Genomic DNA, 15,889 nt, shown 5'->3' with positions numbered 1-15,889 from the left:
CGGAATGTGATACAATCGATACGGATTGGCACATGTGGGTAAACTCAAGATATTCCATTGCAGAAGACATTGGAAAAAGATCGAAAGAAGGAAGCATAATCAATGCATGTTTTAACCCTGACTTTGCCCTACGTATGAAAAAACAATTGCTTCCGATCTTACCGCTTTGGACTAATGTCATGAGACGCCATTTCGGTAGAGGGGAAAAAATTAGAACGTCGGCTTCGGTTGAATCGGAGTTTTGCGACTTGAAACGTCGAGCTTTCAATGGTAAATTACCAATGAGAATTGATAAGATCATTCTTCAACCTTTAGATTACCTCGATGGCAAGATTAAATTGGCTTCCAACGAAAACGACCTGTCGTCAACTGTAAAAAAAAATCGAGAAATCGGAGAGTACATTCACGAGAATACATCTGGCCAAGATGATCGAATCGCTGAAGAATTCGACCCGACTCATGTCACCAACGAGTCATAAACCTCCAATGATGAGGAACCGTCAGAAAAATTCGAGAAATGCGGTAACAAGTCTGACGCTATCAGCGATTTAGAAAACGACCTGTCCAGAAATGGATCTCAATGTAATGTGAATGTACTTTCAAGTGCGCGAGCTGAAGACTGTGAAATGTCCAACAACCAGGAACAACTAGAGGCCTTTGAAAATCGCGGAAAAGACAAATCGAACTTTATGAGCGATTTTGAGGGCGACCTACCCGAAAACGTCTCACAAAGTAATGATAATGTTCTTTCAAGGCCATCAACTATTGAGTGTGACGTTTGGAATACGAATGAAAATTGGCGCGGGAAAGCTAAAAAAATATTAAAATCGACTTCTGAGACGAAAGATTCCCCGATCAAAAAAAGAAGAAAACCTTCGTATTTGGTCAACTGCCCGGAATGGGATTTTGTAAAAAACACAAAAGTTTTAAAATTTCCTTCATTAAAAAACGGCTCGTTCTGTCAACCAGTTATCATGGTAGATTTTCGACTCAATTTGAAACGAACTTGTGCATTTTACACGCTGTTTCAGCTGATCTTTACCGCAATGGCATCAGCCTTAACGTATATCAAAACATTAGAGCAGTCTACAAATCCAACAATTAAACTGGCTCGAAAAATATTGGTGGAGAAACAAAACATTTCGGCATCTGACTATCGAGAGAGAGCGGATATACTTTCAAAAACAGGACTGTTCCAAATGGAATCATTCACCAGGAAAATAAAACAGATAGACGCAGAGTGCAATGTAGCTCATTTGGCTCAATACATTTTCAATGACATACCGAGCTACACTACCAAAGTTCTCTGCCCATGTGGATATAACTTGCAGAACCAACATATCATTTTTGGTATAAACATCAATTTGATATTATGACAAGGTTTCCAAGCCATGCAGCAAGCGGTCGACGATGTACACCAAAAACAGTGGTTGTGTCGAAAGTGCAAACGTTTTATCGAAGACGATATTGAATATGGACCGCACTTGATAATTGACACGAGTGTAATAACTGACAACCGCTACACAACCAAAAATGAGAATCTCATTCACACTCTGGGGTCGATAGCCAATTTGGTCGTTTTGGGAGATAAGACATATTGTCTTGCTGGTGTCGCTAACTGGTCAGAGGGACACTACACTGCGCTTGCAAAATCTGGAATGTTTTAGCATGAATACAATGATTTAGGCCCAACTCGTGACAGTGTCAATGCAAAAAAAAACAATACAGCCACATCTCGTTTTCTACACTTTTGTAGATAAAACCCATTGAAAAAAAGGGCATGAGACCGAGAAATCTTGGTTCTTAGAATCCCTTTCCGGAAAAATTTCATTTTAGAATCGTTCCATTTATTTTATTTTCATTTATTTCATTTCAATTCATTTTATTTTTTCTTAGACCTTTTTTTGGGAACAAATAAGCATTCTACTCCTTTTCCGGATATATTTCCTTTGACGTATATGTTCAGATTAATTATAACTTTTAAATACATTCCCAATAATTTAATGAGTATTAAAAAAAACAAAACAAAAACTGCAAACAAAAAAAATCAAAAAACTAAAAACCACAAAAAAATAAAAACAACAAAAAAGTACAGAAATAAAAAAAAAACAAAAAATGGAGCCAAATCTTACCACGTCCCCGTCGTTGGTTCCGGGTAATGCTGAGAGTAAGAAATTTCATGTGTGAAATAGTTTACGCTGTACCAAAAGAGCGTGAAACGATAAGGACGACAGAAGAGATCGAAAGAATTTTCAGAATCGGTGAGGATGAGAAATTGCAAGCGAATGACTTGATAACTGTTTGCATTTTGTAATTGGCAGTTTACTGGAATATTTAAAAATTATTTACAATCTCGTACATGTTTGTGAAAAAACATGATCTCATTCCATCTTTCAGTTTGATACAATTAAATAAAATTATGCAAAGAAAGAAATTCTAATTGGTGAGATGCTGTCATACTATCACGAGTTCCAGCTAACATGACGGTTGTATATGATATCTATATTCGCATTGTCAATAAATAAATTTTAAAAAATGTTTAACTGTGAAAAAATATGAGATCTATTGTAACATATACAGTGAATGAATTACGTTTCCTGTAGGAATTCTGAATTTTGGAAATAAAAAAAAATGAGATCATTTTCTAACGTAGCCAAGTACAGTGAATGAATTAAGGTTCTTGTGGAATTCATTCGTGTACACTTTTAGCCTTAATCCCTCACTTATTCAGAAAAATTGTCCAGCAAACGTCACAGAGCAACAAAGGTTTCTCGAATGATTCTGCAATTATTAAGAGATTATCATCTGTTTTTATGCTAGCTCGGGTTATAAACTTAAAACAGTTTACGCGTACAAGTGCATGCATTGTATCTATACGACGAACTGCACAAATTCATTTTCAACATTACACACAAGCTTGGCGTGCATGGTTTTCAATCGGAAGCTCGGGAAGAGACAATTGTTCAAATTTACTATGAAAACAATAATTAATTAGAATTGTATGAACGAGTGTGAAAAAAACCGATCCCCCAATAAAATAAGAGGGGCCCTGTTATATAATGATTTGGTAAACAATACAGATGGGTGAAATTTGTGGATAAAATTGAACAATTAAACGAACGGATAAAGAAATGAAATCAATCAATCCCTTTATATGCCTTTATCTTGTACGGATAGATACGGCCATTCTTTCATGCCCATACGCATTTTAATTTATCCACGCGTCACTTTCACTCGTTTGTCCGTACACTCTTTTTTTTACCAAATGGGCAGATGATTGGATGAATTACACAAGTATTGAAATGGATGAACAAAGAAGTAAGCTGTGTAAACATTGATTTGAGAAAAGAAAACGCGTTGAATACGAAACATTTGGAGTAATGAATTTATCAGTCAAACTAGTCAAGAATAGATATTTTTCTTTGTGTATACACAGCGCGGGATCTCACGTCGAACTACTCAATAAAATAGTTGGATGGAAAAGGGATGGCAAATTAAAAAACAATTACATGAGAGGATCATAAAGTTTTCTTCAAATATATGGACGGATGAGGCATTCCTTCGCCGAGCTTCCGATTGAAAACCATGCACGCCAAGCTTGTGTGTAATGTTGAAAATGAATTTGTGCAGTTCGTCGTATAGATACAATGCATGCACTTGTACGCGTAAACTGTTTTAAGTTTATAACCCGAGCTAGCATAAAAACAGATGATAATCTCTTAATAATTGCAGAATCATTCGAGAAACCTTTGTTGCTCTGTGACGTTTGCTGGACAATTTTTCTGAATAAGTGAGGGATTAAGGCTAAAAGTGTACACGAATGAATTCCACAAGAACCTTAATTCATTCACTGTACTTGGCTACGTTAGAAAATGATCTCATTTTTTTTTATTTCCAAAATTCAGAATTCCTACAGGAAACGTAATTCATTCACTGTATATGTTACAATAGATCTCATATTTTTTCACAGTTAAACATTTTTTAAAATTTATTTATTGACAATGCGAATATAGAAAATCATTTAAAACGACGGTCACGACCTTTTAATACTTGGCGTGCCTATTTTACTTTTTGAAGTTTTAATATTTACTGATTTCACTTCTTTTTGCGAGACGTGACAACTATATAGGAATCGTATTTCATTCACTATATTTGTCAACTTCAGAAAACGATCTCATTTTTTTTTATATTTTGAAGTTTTTTATTGATAATGCAAATATAGAAAATTATTGGAAACTACGGTCGCGACCTTTTAATAATTGGCGTTCTTTTTTTACTTTGTCAATTATTTTTTTTTCTAATTTAGCTTATTTTTTAGAGGCGTGACAATATTTACTTAAGAAAAAAAATACATTCCTCGTCTTCGACGAAAATTTTTAAAATGATTTGTTTCAAGTTGAGTGCTTTTCTCTATGTGCCAAAAGCAATCGACACAGCCAATTATTCTATGTAGACGGACGAAAACTGTGCGGTTATGTTCATGTGAGTTGAAACCTTTTACAAGCAATAATGGTGACGATTTTGATTATCCATTCAGCAAATCGAATTTTCCAATGAAAGATTGGGAAATTCCTATGCAATGGGATGATATTTTCATTTTCTATTCCTTTTTTTGAAAAGCTCCACTTGTTTACTTGGAAAAATGATTTTTGAAACTATCTTCTTTTCATTCATGGATTCCATGTTGACATGGATACTGTCAATGGTTTGCAATGTCCAAGGAGATGTTTCCATGGTATTCAATGTCTAAGACCACAGCTTTATGGTTATTGGTGTCCAGTGATATTTTTTCTGTAACGTCTGAACCTGCCTCGTCAATGCAAACTATTAAAGCGCAGATCTAGATATCGATAACTATGAGGAAATATATCGCAAACCATTGCACCGTTTACCTAAATATCGGGAAATATAAAATTGTCGAATATATATTGAAAAATACGAAGTCATCCACCTAGGCATCGAAAACCGTATAGTCGCCAAACTAGACATCGTAAACTATAGAGCCGACGACCTAGATATCGAAAAGCTTAGAAAAACTCACCACACTATCGGAAACTATGGAGCCATTGACTTTCATATCGGGAACCATGGACAAATTCACCTTAACATCGGAAACTATGGAGCTATCGACCGGGATAGTGAAAACTATGAAGTCGTCAACCTAGTCCACGAAAACAATGGGAAAACATACCTGGACATTGAAAACTACGGAGCCGTTGATCTAGACCTCGAAAAAAACATACCAGGACGACGAAAGCCATGGAGAAATATACCTAGCCATCGAAAACCATGGAGCTGTCGACGTAGACATCGAAAACAATGGAACCGTCGACCTAGACCATGAAAACCATGGAGAACCATAACCAAACATCGAAAACTATGGAATTGTTGACCTAGCGTCAAAGGCCATGACGGAATATACCTGGACCACGAAAACCATGAAGAAACATACGTAGACATTTAAAACTATGAAGAAATATACCTGGACATCCAAAACCATGGAGGAATATACCTAGACATTGAAAAATATGTAAACACATATCTAGACATCGAAAAGTATGGAGTCATCGACCTAGATCACGGAAATGATGAAGAAATATACCTAGAGAACAAAAACTATGGAAACTCAGACCTAGCCATCGAAAACTGTGGAACCATCAACTTAGACCACGAAAACCATGGAGAAACATACCCAGACATCGAAAAACATGGAGGAATATACCTGAACCACGAAAACCATGATGAAACATGCCTAGACATTGAAAACCATGGAGGAATATACCTGGACAACGAAAAACATGGAGGAATATACCTGGACCACGAAAACCATGAAGGAACATGGTTTTCGTGGTCCTTCATACTTGGTCATTGAAAACTGTGGAGCCATCGGCCTCGACTGCGAAAACCATGAAGACACATACCTAGACCACGAAAACCATGGAAGAATCTACGTAGACCACGAAAACCATAGAAAAACATATCCATACATCGAAAACCATGGAGGAATATACCTGGACCACGAAAACCATGTAGGAACATATCCAGACATCGAAAACCATGAAGGAATATACCTAGACATCAAAACCCATGGAGGAATTATCCTAGACCACGAACACCATGAAGAAACATGCCTAGACATTGAAAACCATAGAGGAATATACCTAGACATCGAAACCCATGGAGGAATTATCCTAGACCACGAAAACCCGAGAGAAACATACCTGGACATCGAAAACTGTGGAGCCGTCGACTTCGACTGCGAAAGCCATGAAGAATCATACCTAGACCACGAAAACCATGGAGGAATCTACCTAGACCACGAAAACCATGGAGGAATCTACCTAGTCCACGAAAACCATGGAGAAACATATCCAGACATCGAAAACTCTGGAGGAATATACCTGAACCACGAAAACCATGGAGGAATCTACCTAGACCACGAAAACCATGGAGCAATGTACCTAGACCACGAAAACCATGGAGAAACATATCCATACATCGAAAACCATGGAGGAATATACCTAGACCACGAAAACCATGAAGGAACACGTCTAGACATTGAAAACCATGAAGGAATATACCTAGACATCAAAACCCATGGAGAAATTATCCTAGACCACGAAAATCATGGAGAAACATACCTAGACATCGAAAACTGTGGAACCATCGACCTCGACCGCAAAAACCATGAAGAGACAAACTTAGACCACGAAAACCATGGAGAAATATACCTTAGACATCAAGAACTATGGAGAAATACACCTGGACATTAAAAACTATGGAGAAATACACCTGCACATCAGAAACCATACAGGAATATACCTAGACATCGAAACCCATAGAGGAATTATCCGAGACCACGAAAACCATGGAGAAACATACCTGGACATCGAAACCTGTGGAGCCGTCAACCTCGATCGCGAAAACCATGGAGGAATATATCTGGACATAAAAAACTATGGGGTCGTCCACCTAGAAATCGAAATTCGCGATAGAATGTACCTAAACCTAGTCCTCCAAAACCCATGATCTATCGCCCTAGACATCTTCGAAATATCCAGCGGCGTCGACCAGAATTTTATATTTTTTTATTTTTATTATTTATTATTTAATGTTATTCGTATTATTCAATTTTTTTGTTTTATTATATTATTATCATTTTATATTATATATTGTATAATATAATATATATATATTATATTATATATTAATTATAATAAAATATTTATTATAATAATATTTTATTATTAATTAATATTAATAAATAAAATATATATTATATAATTATATACATATTTTATGCGCAAACCAGGAGCTGGTATTGCCCCCGCTGTGCGCCCATTCTCTGTCTCTCTCGCTCGGCGACGCAGAAGGAGAGGGGGTAGCCGCGTTCAGCGTAGTGCGTGACGTAGAGTGTGACAAAAGTAAGAAATCGTGCAAAGGACGTAAGTCCAAATGTAAACAAGCGTAACTTACGCCCCTCTGTCTCTAAGAAAATGAAAATCCCGAAATGATGGATTTTAAATCACTAACGTTACATATCTCAGGATCTACTGGACGGATTTACTTGCAACAAAGACCAATGGAAAGAGAAAAATCGAAAAAAAATCGTCACAAATTTTCAAGTTCTTTTATGAAATGGTTTATTTGTGAGAGCCATTTGAAAATTCTGTGACGTCATAAAACCGGCATATTCGCGTATATAAGAGTAGCGGCAGGGCTCGCGCTGGCTTTTCTTTTGCGCTGCAGTTTTTCCTTTTAATACTTGGCGTCGAGCCGCTACCGCGTCTCTTGATCTGAAACTTCGATGAATGCAGTTCTGCAGAGTTGCGGCCCCTGACATTTTTTTAAATTTTTTCCCCAATAATTTTCGACAGAGAATCTCGGCGATCGTGAGATGCTGTCATACTATCACTAGTTTCTGTAAAGATTTTCTTCAACGACTGAGCCTCTAACAACGTCATTCCATGGAGTTCTAATCAATACAACTTGTTTAATGATTCTGAAATATACCGATTCTTGGCAAAAAATTTCAATAATTTTTCTTCCTCCCGCAGCCGAAAGTACGCACTTTCTGGCCGCATTTCAGGCCGGGAAGAGCACTTTTCGTAGCCGGTTGACTCGGCTAACTTCAGTGCGCTTTGACGATATTTTTGCGGCCGGTGATCCTTTTTTAAAAAAAGACATTTCGATATACTAATGTGAAGCCTGTATTCGTTGCCATGATTTTGTTTATTCGTTGCCAAGCATCATTATTTGCTTCAAGCGGGCGCGTATAGGGTAGCTTTCATCATTCATGTTATGCGCTATACTGCCATGAACCCGGACGAATAACATACATTTGTTCGTCCAGATGCAAAAACAGAAAATAATGTAACCGGACTAATAAAATGAATATGGTCGTCCGGAATAATGTTATATTTCCAGATTCCAGGTTCATAGGAAAGCACATATTTATATAAATTGTCAAGTATAGCGGGAAATATTCATATATAGAAATTGTTAACTATCATGGGACTTTAAATCAGACATTTATCAACGAATTATTTATTTGTACTAATAATATTGTTGTATTATTGTGTGATATTTTTGTGTTTTTTTACTTTTTGTTTATGCTTTTAATGCCTGCCCCGACCAGCAAAACCTCGGCTTCGCTTCGGTCCTGCAAAAGTCGGGCAGGCGCCCCCCCCCCCCCCCCCCCGCCCCCGCGATTGCTAATAATTATTGAACGTACTTTCGGCTACGGGATCAAGAAAAGTAGTATACAACCCCCTCGGCTTCACCTCGGCCTTCATATCGCACATGCCAGGAAATCCAACTTTCGGGCCTAGGGTCGTAATATACTAATTTCTGCCCTCCGGGCCAAAGTTGCCGCATTCCGCCTGCGTCGGACAGAAAAATCGTATACACACCTCGAGCAGGAAAAAGTAAAGCCTCAGACCATTACATCGGCCGACAATTACATGTGATCTGAGACTTTCCTTATTTTCCTGCCCTATAGGTGTGTAATATACTATTTATCCATCGTCAATATTTACTTCCATGATATTCTTTTGGCCTGTGGTGAGTTCCAGCCGGCATGTCAGTTGGAAATGCTACACAAACTAATTTTTATCATCCAAAATTTTGTATGAAGCTCTGAGGTATTTGATTATAGTCACAATTCCTTTTTTTTATGGTAGCGGTTTTATTGTCTCAAAAAACCATTTTTTTGCATTAAATCGACAGAACTATCGATAAATCTCTTATAGGACACAGAACTCAGCGGGTTTCAACTTCTAATCGATCACTCTTCCAAAATTCGTTGAGATGCTGGAACATTTTTTGCGAAGTTTTTCAAAACGCAATATTTATAGTAATTTCGACGGAACTATTGTTAATATTCATCTAGAACTATAGAACTATGTTGCATGTCACTTCATCTGCAATTTTTTTCTGAGATGCTAACGAATTCGGGAAACGTGAGACAACACGGCGCGTCTTCATCGTTCTCCATATTGATTGATTAGTCTTTGATCCGGTCGTACAGCGTGCTGACGTGCTCCGTGTTCTTCATTTTTTCCTTCTGGCAACATTTCACACATTTCGGGTTCCTTTTTAAAAATATTATGCTCAACGCATTCGGGACATTATCTGCTACAATTTGATACGTTTTCCGGAACCTATAAACACGGGATTACCCATATATTTCGGGATTATCGTTCGAGCAAGCGCGAGCACGCGTCGGCTATCCTTTCGGCCTCGTCGAACGTGTGTTCGACGACGACGATCGGGTCACTTCTCACGTGTTCCTTCTCACCGGGCTAATATTTCGGGCCTATCATTCATTGTCGGGACATTCCTTTATTGTTATTTTACCATAGACATCAAATAAAGCACCATCTTGTTACACTTTTTACGCCAACCTGCATTGCGTCATTTATTTCCCCACCAACACCAGATCTTCATGCAATAGCTTCAAATAACTATAAGTAAAAAAATTAAAAAACGAATTTTTGGTAATTATGCAGAAGATATGGATCTAGCACTCGAAAAACGATTCAACAATTTTTTTCCATTGATTTATACTGAGTTTTTGCAGGAAATTTAACTTTAATATGCGGTTTTGATTAGTAAATCACAACACAAAAGTTTCATGAATGGGCTCCTGAACCGAATAATTTACCGAAAATTGAAGTTAAATTAAAACTGAGTATGAATCAATTGAGAAAAAAATTGTTGAATTGTTTTATGATTGCTAAACCCATACCCAACACACAATAAATTTATCTTGCCACACCGAATAGTGAAAACGCAATTAGTGTAATAACCCTTTCTAGATCAACGGAAACAAAAATGCATAGTATTCAGAATAATGAGAAATAAAAGAAAAAGTTTGTAATGATAGTCAATCAAGTAAGATGTAAAATGTAAGAGAAAAGTTATGTATTTTGAGACTGATTCAAGGAATTACGTGATCTCCGAAAAAAAACAAATCGAATTGACAGAAAAAAAAAGTTTAAAAATTTTTTTTACTTGAAGTTATTTGAAGCCCATCTTGCAACATGGCTCAAAATTTTTTTTAACGTAGAATTTTGTGAATTTTTTTGAAAATAATCGAGTGTCCCATTAAACGAAAAACCATTTTTTGGCTAAAAAAAGCCGAAAAAGCATTAAAAAAAAATATCTTTTGGTTTTTTAATCTTCATTTAGGGAAAGCGTTAAAAAGTAAAAAAAAAATTACCCGTATTCAGTGACATTATGATAATTATAGTCAGGGATATACATTATTTACGCAAAAATCGATAACTCCGGAATGGGTGGAGATAACGAGCTAAAAACCTAGCTGAAGACTTCTTTTTATTATTATATTAAAAAACGAAAAAATTAAAGAAGGTCACCGTCACAACGTCGTTGAATTGACATGGAATGACCTATATACAGGGTGTCCCATTTTAATCTTACACCTGACTTTTCTCGGAAAATATTGCTCAGATCAAATATTGTGTGGAACAAAACTTTTAGGGGTTGAAGGGGGACGTATGATAAAAATTGGTTTGTGGATCCAAAATTCAAAATGGCGGCGTTAGAATGGCCGACATGTTTTTTTCGAATGGAAACATAACTTTTTTTCATCACCAAAAAATTTTTCAGCGCAAAACCAACAACTTTTGTTGCAAAAATTTTTTGATTAAGTTCATATTTTTTAAGTGAGAACATCATTTTCAACTATTTTAGAGGTATCCAGGATGTACCGCGAAGAGATCTTTAACGTACCAAGTGCAAGTGCGTTTGCATGTAAGGAGCATATCAACGATTTCGTTGGGACTGAAATCAGCCATTGTTGCTAATTTTCAGAATTTTCCTCTAATATAAGAACTTTTAAAAATTTCGAGAATCAAGAATTTTTCTCTGAATTCAGAACCTTTACAAATTTTCGATTTCGTCTCTTGCTAATGGCTGCGGAGTCAGAAGATAAACGTTTAAATCAATTTTTCATCCGTGGGCGATCACAATGACTTCTGAAATAAAAAATTCTTCTCTGATTTAAAACTCTAAAGTAAGAGAACTACGCAAAGTCAAACTACGTCAGTACTATCAATGATGTTTTCTTTAATCTCTTACAAAGTGAACTTACCTTTAATCGTAAGCGAGGCTTACGCTTAAAGATAAGTACACGCAAGCGAGGCTTACGCTTAAAGATAAGTTCACGTAAGCGAGACTTAAGCCATGATAGCAATTGATCCTCATTTGAGTGCCAAAGTGATCTCGGAACGACTGGGGTTTCCCAAATCGACAGTGCACCGTGTATTGAGAGGTGCGAAACTTCACCCGTACTGACTACAATTCCACCAAGACACTCCTAATCCAGATCCGTTGCGAATGGTGGCGTTTTGTCGGTGGGCGTTGAGACAAATCGAGCGATCCAGGGACTTTTTTCGATACGTTATGTTCAGTGATGAATCCACTTTCAACAACCGTGGTCAAGTGAACCGATGGAACTATCGGTATTGGTCTGATCAGAATCCACATTGGTTGAGACAGATCGATCACCAGCATCGATGGAGTTTGAACGTATGGTGTGGTATTGTGAACGGGCAATTAATAGGTCCCCATTTTTTCGAGGGAAATGTGAACTCTGTCCGTTACCTTGATTTTCTACAAAATGAACTGCCTCTTTTGCTAGAAGATCTGGATTTGGAAACACGTCAACAGATGTGGTTTCAGCAAGACGGTGCACCCGCTCACTGGGCTCATGTTGTTCGAAATCATCTGGATACAACATTTGGTCAACGGTGGATTGGTCGAGACGGTCCTGTAAATTGGCCTCCAAGGTCACCAGATCTTACGTCTCCTGATTTCTTTTTGTGGGGGTACTTAAAAGACGCTGTCTACCGTCAAGCTCCAACAACACGAGAGAACATGAAGGAGCGGATAAGAGCTGGCTGCCGTGCGATCCCGAGAGATGTTCTCCTACGCACAGTTGATGGTTTTGAGAGAAGAGTTCAGGCATGTTTAAACATGAATGGAGGGATCTTTGAACATCTCTAGGGAGGGATCAGAGTACACTCACAAGGAGGGTTTGGAGTCCGAAAATACTGCGGTAGTGATGAACCGCAGAGACCTAATCCTTGTGAGCTCGTACCTACGGGCATAAAGGCATTGCATGCCCCTCTTTTTAAAAAAAGTTGCAAAATAAAATGAAAATAAAAAACACACACACATGCACCTCCCCGTATGCACGCATATGCAGACGCACACGCAAACGCACTTGCACTTGGTACGTTAAAGATCTCTTCGCGGTCCATCCTGGATACCTCTAAAATAGTTGAAAATGATGTTCTCACTTAAAAAATATCAACTTAATCAAAAAATTTTTCCAACAAAAGTTGTTGGTTTTGCGCTAAAAAATTTTTTGGTGAAGAAAAAAAGTTATGTTTTGTAACAAGATTTTCCCGGGAAGGTACGATCTGTCCCTTCTCGGCTCACTCACCTCGCCTCGCGCTACTCTCCGGCTACGAGAATGAACTGGGCGCCAGGTACCAAGTACCGTCGAATTAATCGACTTGATTTTCGTCAATTCTCGTGATGGTAACGCAACGCAAAATTAAAGTCTAGAGTGCACGAGGGGAACGAGTGACCGAGGACGGTCCGACTACTCAGCTCATCTGAGATACAAAAGGTAAAGGGGGGGATCCTTGGGGCAAAGTAGCGGTCACGAAACACAAAAGAAATAGCCCACAACAAAATGAACGGTATTTTAATTCGCCATCGCGTTGGCCCTGTTTACAAGTAGGTAACTAAACGTCGCCAACGACCTACCCGAGTTCGCAAGGTAACTACAGGCAATAGGTAATAGGTAATAGGTAACTGCTATGACGGAAATTGTAACGCATTGGTCACTAAGGCAGGGTAGGCAACAAAGTGACCACGGTGAGACAATTCCAGGTAGATTACGCGGGTGTCGTAAGTAGCGCAAAGGCAAAAGGTAATCGACACCTGGTAATTTACTACCCAATAATTCATCCGCGAGCTAACCTACCACACGGCGACAGAAATCACAAAAGATAGAAGTCCGCGATTTTGGGCAATACACGGACGCAACGCGAAAGACAAAAGATAGGCGAAATTATGATCGACGACGGAGAATAACGCAATTTTACCATAGAGTACTTCAAAAGAGGTAACAGAAAATACGTCGATCGTGAGACAAGAAATAATACAATAACCGGTACGAAAGAAGGCGCAATATAAAAGAAACGAGAGAAAAATACTGAAAAATAATGCCTTGACTAACCGCCGTACATCCCGAACGCGACAATGAGAAAGAGAGAGACACAACGAAAACATCGCGCGGCTAGCGCGCTCGCTAGGGCTCTCGACATGTGCAGGGAGAGAGAGACAAAAGAGAACTCAAACTTTACTGCGCGTAATATTCCGCGCTTTATCAAAACTCGAACGAATAATCGTTCACACCATCTTCGAAATCAGATAGTAATGGATTGAACCAGATTAAGAGTGAATCCTTTGATAGAGTTGAGCATCTCAATAAACTACACGAAAAATAATGGAGATTGGGAAGTAGCGGCCGCAATCTCGCTCGCTACTTCGCCACACAGGTCTCCCTCAAAGAAAAGGCCACCAGGCAACAAAACTCAAAGAAAACCGGAACTAAATTCCGAAACAATACGCTCAATTCTACCAAAGAACCCGGGGAGAAAGAGTAGTGGGCTTACCGAGGAGATCACTCGTCGCACCCGAAGAAAAGACAAAAGAGACCTAGATGACTGCAGACTCGGATTTCTGACTCGCCGGTGAGGTGATCGGAACAAGACTCCTTGTGCGAACGAGTGGTCCTTAATATTCGGCGCCATCCCCACCACTAGGCCCGCGAACCGCAGCGCTCACACGCTAGGCGTGAGCCAGAGCATAGGCTCGTAGTTCACGCTTTCGCGGGAATTCAAATTAAGAAGCGCCACGTCGGTAATTTGCCTCCCTGTTGCTCTCACCTCTCCCGTCCGTTTAAAACATTCCTCCCGACTTAATTGCCGCGATTCGAGTGCCTTTCCTCTTCGGGATCCGGCGGGCAGCTCTGAAGGACCAAGGGGAGGCCTCCCTCATGACTTCGGACGTCTAGAAGTCATGGTGGGCCCACGACATAAACCACCAGGCAAAACAGCACCTTGGCTCCAGAAAACTCCCCCGAATCCCACGTGACGAGGCGCCGTATCGCACGGACCGTGGCACCCGAATTTACGGTGTAGCGGACGGTGTAACTCTCGGTTACTGCAGCGGGAGAGGCACGGGCGGCGTTCAACGAATGGCCTATGCCAGCGTGTCCTCTCAGCCGTCCACTGGTCGAGAATGATGCTCGTAACTCGAAGACGGTGTGGGAGGGTGTTTCTCGCGAACGAGGTCGGGTCGAACAACAGCAAAGCATCGTCACAATAAAAGACGGTTCGCAAACCCAGTCGCGGAGGCGACACCAAATATCCCAAAACGACAATGAAATTTTCCTTTAAATAAACGTCAGATTAAATCCAAAAATAGACAAGGAAATTCTCTGTAAATAAACGTCAGATTAAACTCAAAAATAGACAACGAAATTCTCTCTCTTCCTGCCACGTAGGTAACAGGTAGCTAAAACTAACTAAAATCTTTCAAATCGGTAATGTAGGCGGTTTTTCGAACTTAATACAATAATTACGCAATAATGAGTCCGGCTCCGACCAACACCAGACGAGTCGAAAAGTCGTGGAAAATGGGCCGTCAACCCGGTCCACTGGTCGACACAATTCGTACGAGTGGCAGGGCAAAATGTCACGTCACAGTTTCCATTCGAAAAAAACATGTCGGCCATTCTAACGCCGCCATTTTGAATTTTGGATCCACAAACCAATTTTTATCAAACGTCCCCCTTCAACGCCTAAAAGTTTTGTTCCACACAATATTTGATCCGAGCAATATTTTTCGAGACAAGTCAGGTGTAAGATTAAAATGGGACACCCTGTATATTTTATGTATACTAGGTCGACACCGCCGAATTTTTCAAGAATTTTTAAGTCGATAGTTCAACAGTTTTCGATGGTTTGGTATATTCCCCCATAGTTTCCGATGTACAAGTATATTTCTCCATAGTTTTTAATGTCTAAGTATATTCGTCTATGGTTTTGCGATATCCAGATCGACAACATAGTTTCTGATATCTAGGTATATTTCTCCATGGTTTCCGATGTTTAGGTAAATTTTTCTATGGTTTTTTATGTGTAGGTCGACGGCTTGATATTTTTCAATGTCTACGTCAACAACTTTATATTTCCTGATATCTAAGTAGATGATGCAATGGTTTGCGATAAACTTTCTTATAGTTATAGCAGGTTTCGGAAGACTCAACGATCAATGCAGAGGG

At 38.9% G+C, this 15,889-nt stretch overlaps 1 protein-coding gene across 4 annotated transcripts in view; it reads right to left on the bottom strand.

The window, feature by feature from the left end:
* The window catches only part of Uxs (UDP-xylose synthase), a 58,405-nt gene that overhangs the window by 16,081 nt on the left and 26,435 nt on the right, over positions 1–15,889 (bottom strand). Inside the window, exon 5 of one of the 4 annotated variants that reach the window (XM_043431884.1) lies at positions 9,346–9,565. The exons of the other annotated variants lie outside the window; for them this stretch is intronic. Within the exon in view, the coding sequence (XP_043287819.1) occupies positions 9,483–9,565 (83 nt within the window). The 3' untranslated portion in view covers positions 9,346–9,482. Of the gene's footprint in view, positions 1–9,345; positions 9,566–15,889 lie in introns of those variants that run through there. 4 annotated transcript variants of the gene reach the window in all.

This window comes from Venturia canescens, chromosome 11 (genome assembly GCF_019457755.1).
Source record: "Venturia canescens isolate UGA chromosome 11, ASM1945775v1, whole genome shotgun sequence".
Lineage (NCBI taxonomy): Eukaryota > Metazoa > Arthropoda > Insecta > Hymenoptera > Ichneumonidae > Venturia > Venturia canescens.
The sequence above is the reverse complement of the archived record's forward strand: the minus strand, read 5'-3'. Positions and strand labels throughout refer to the sequence as shown.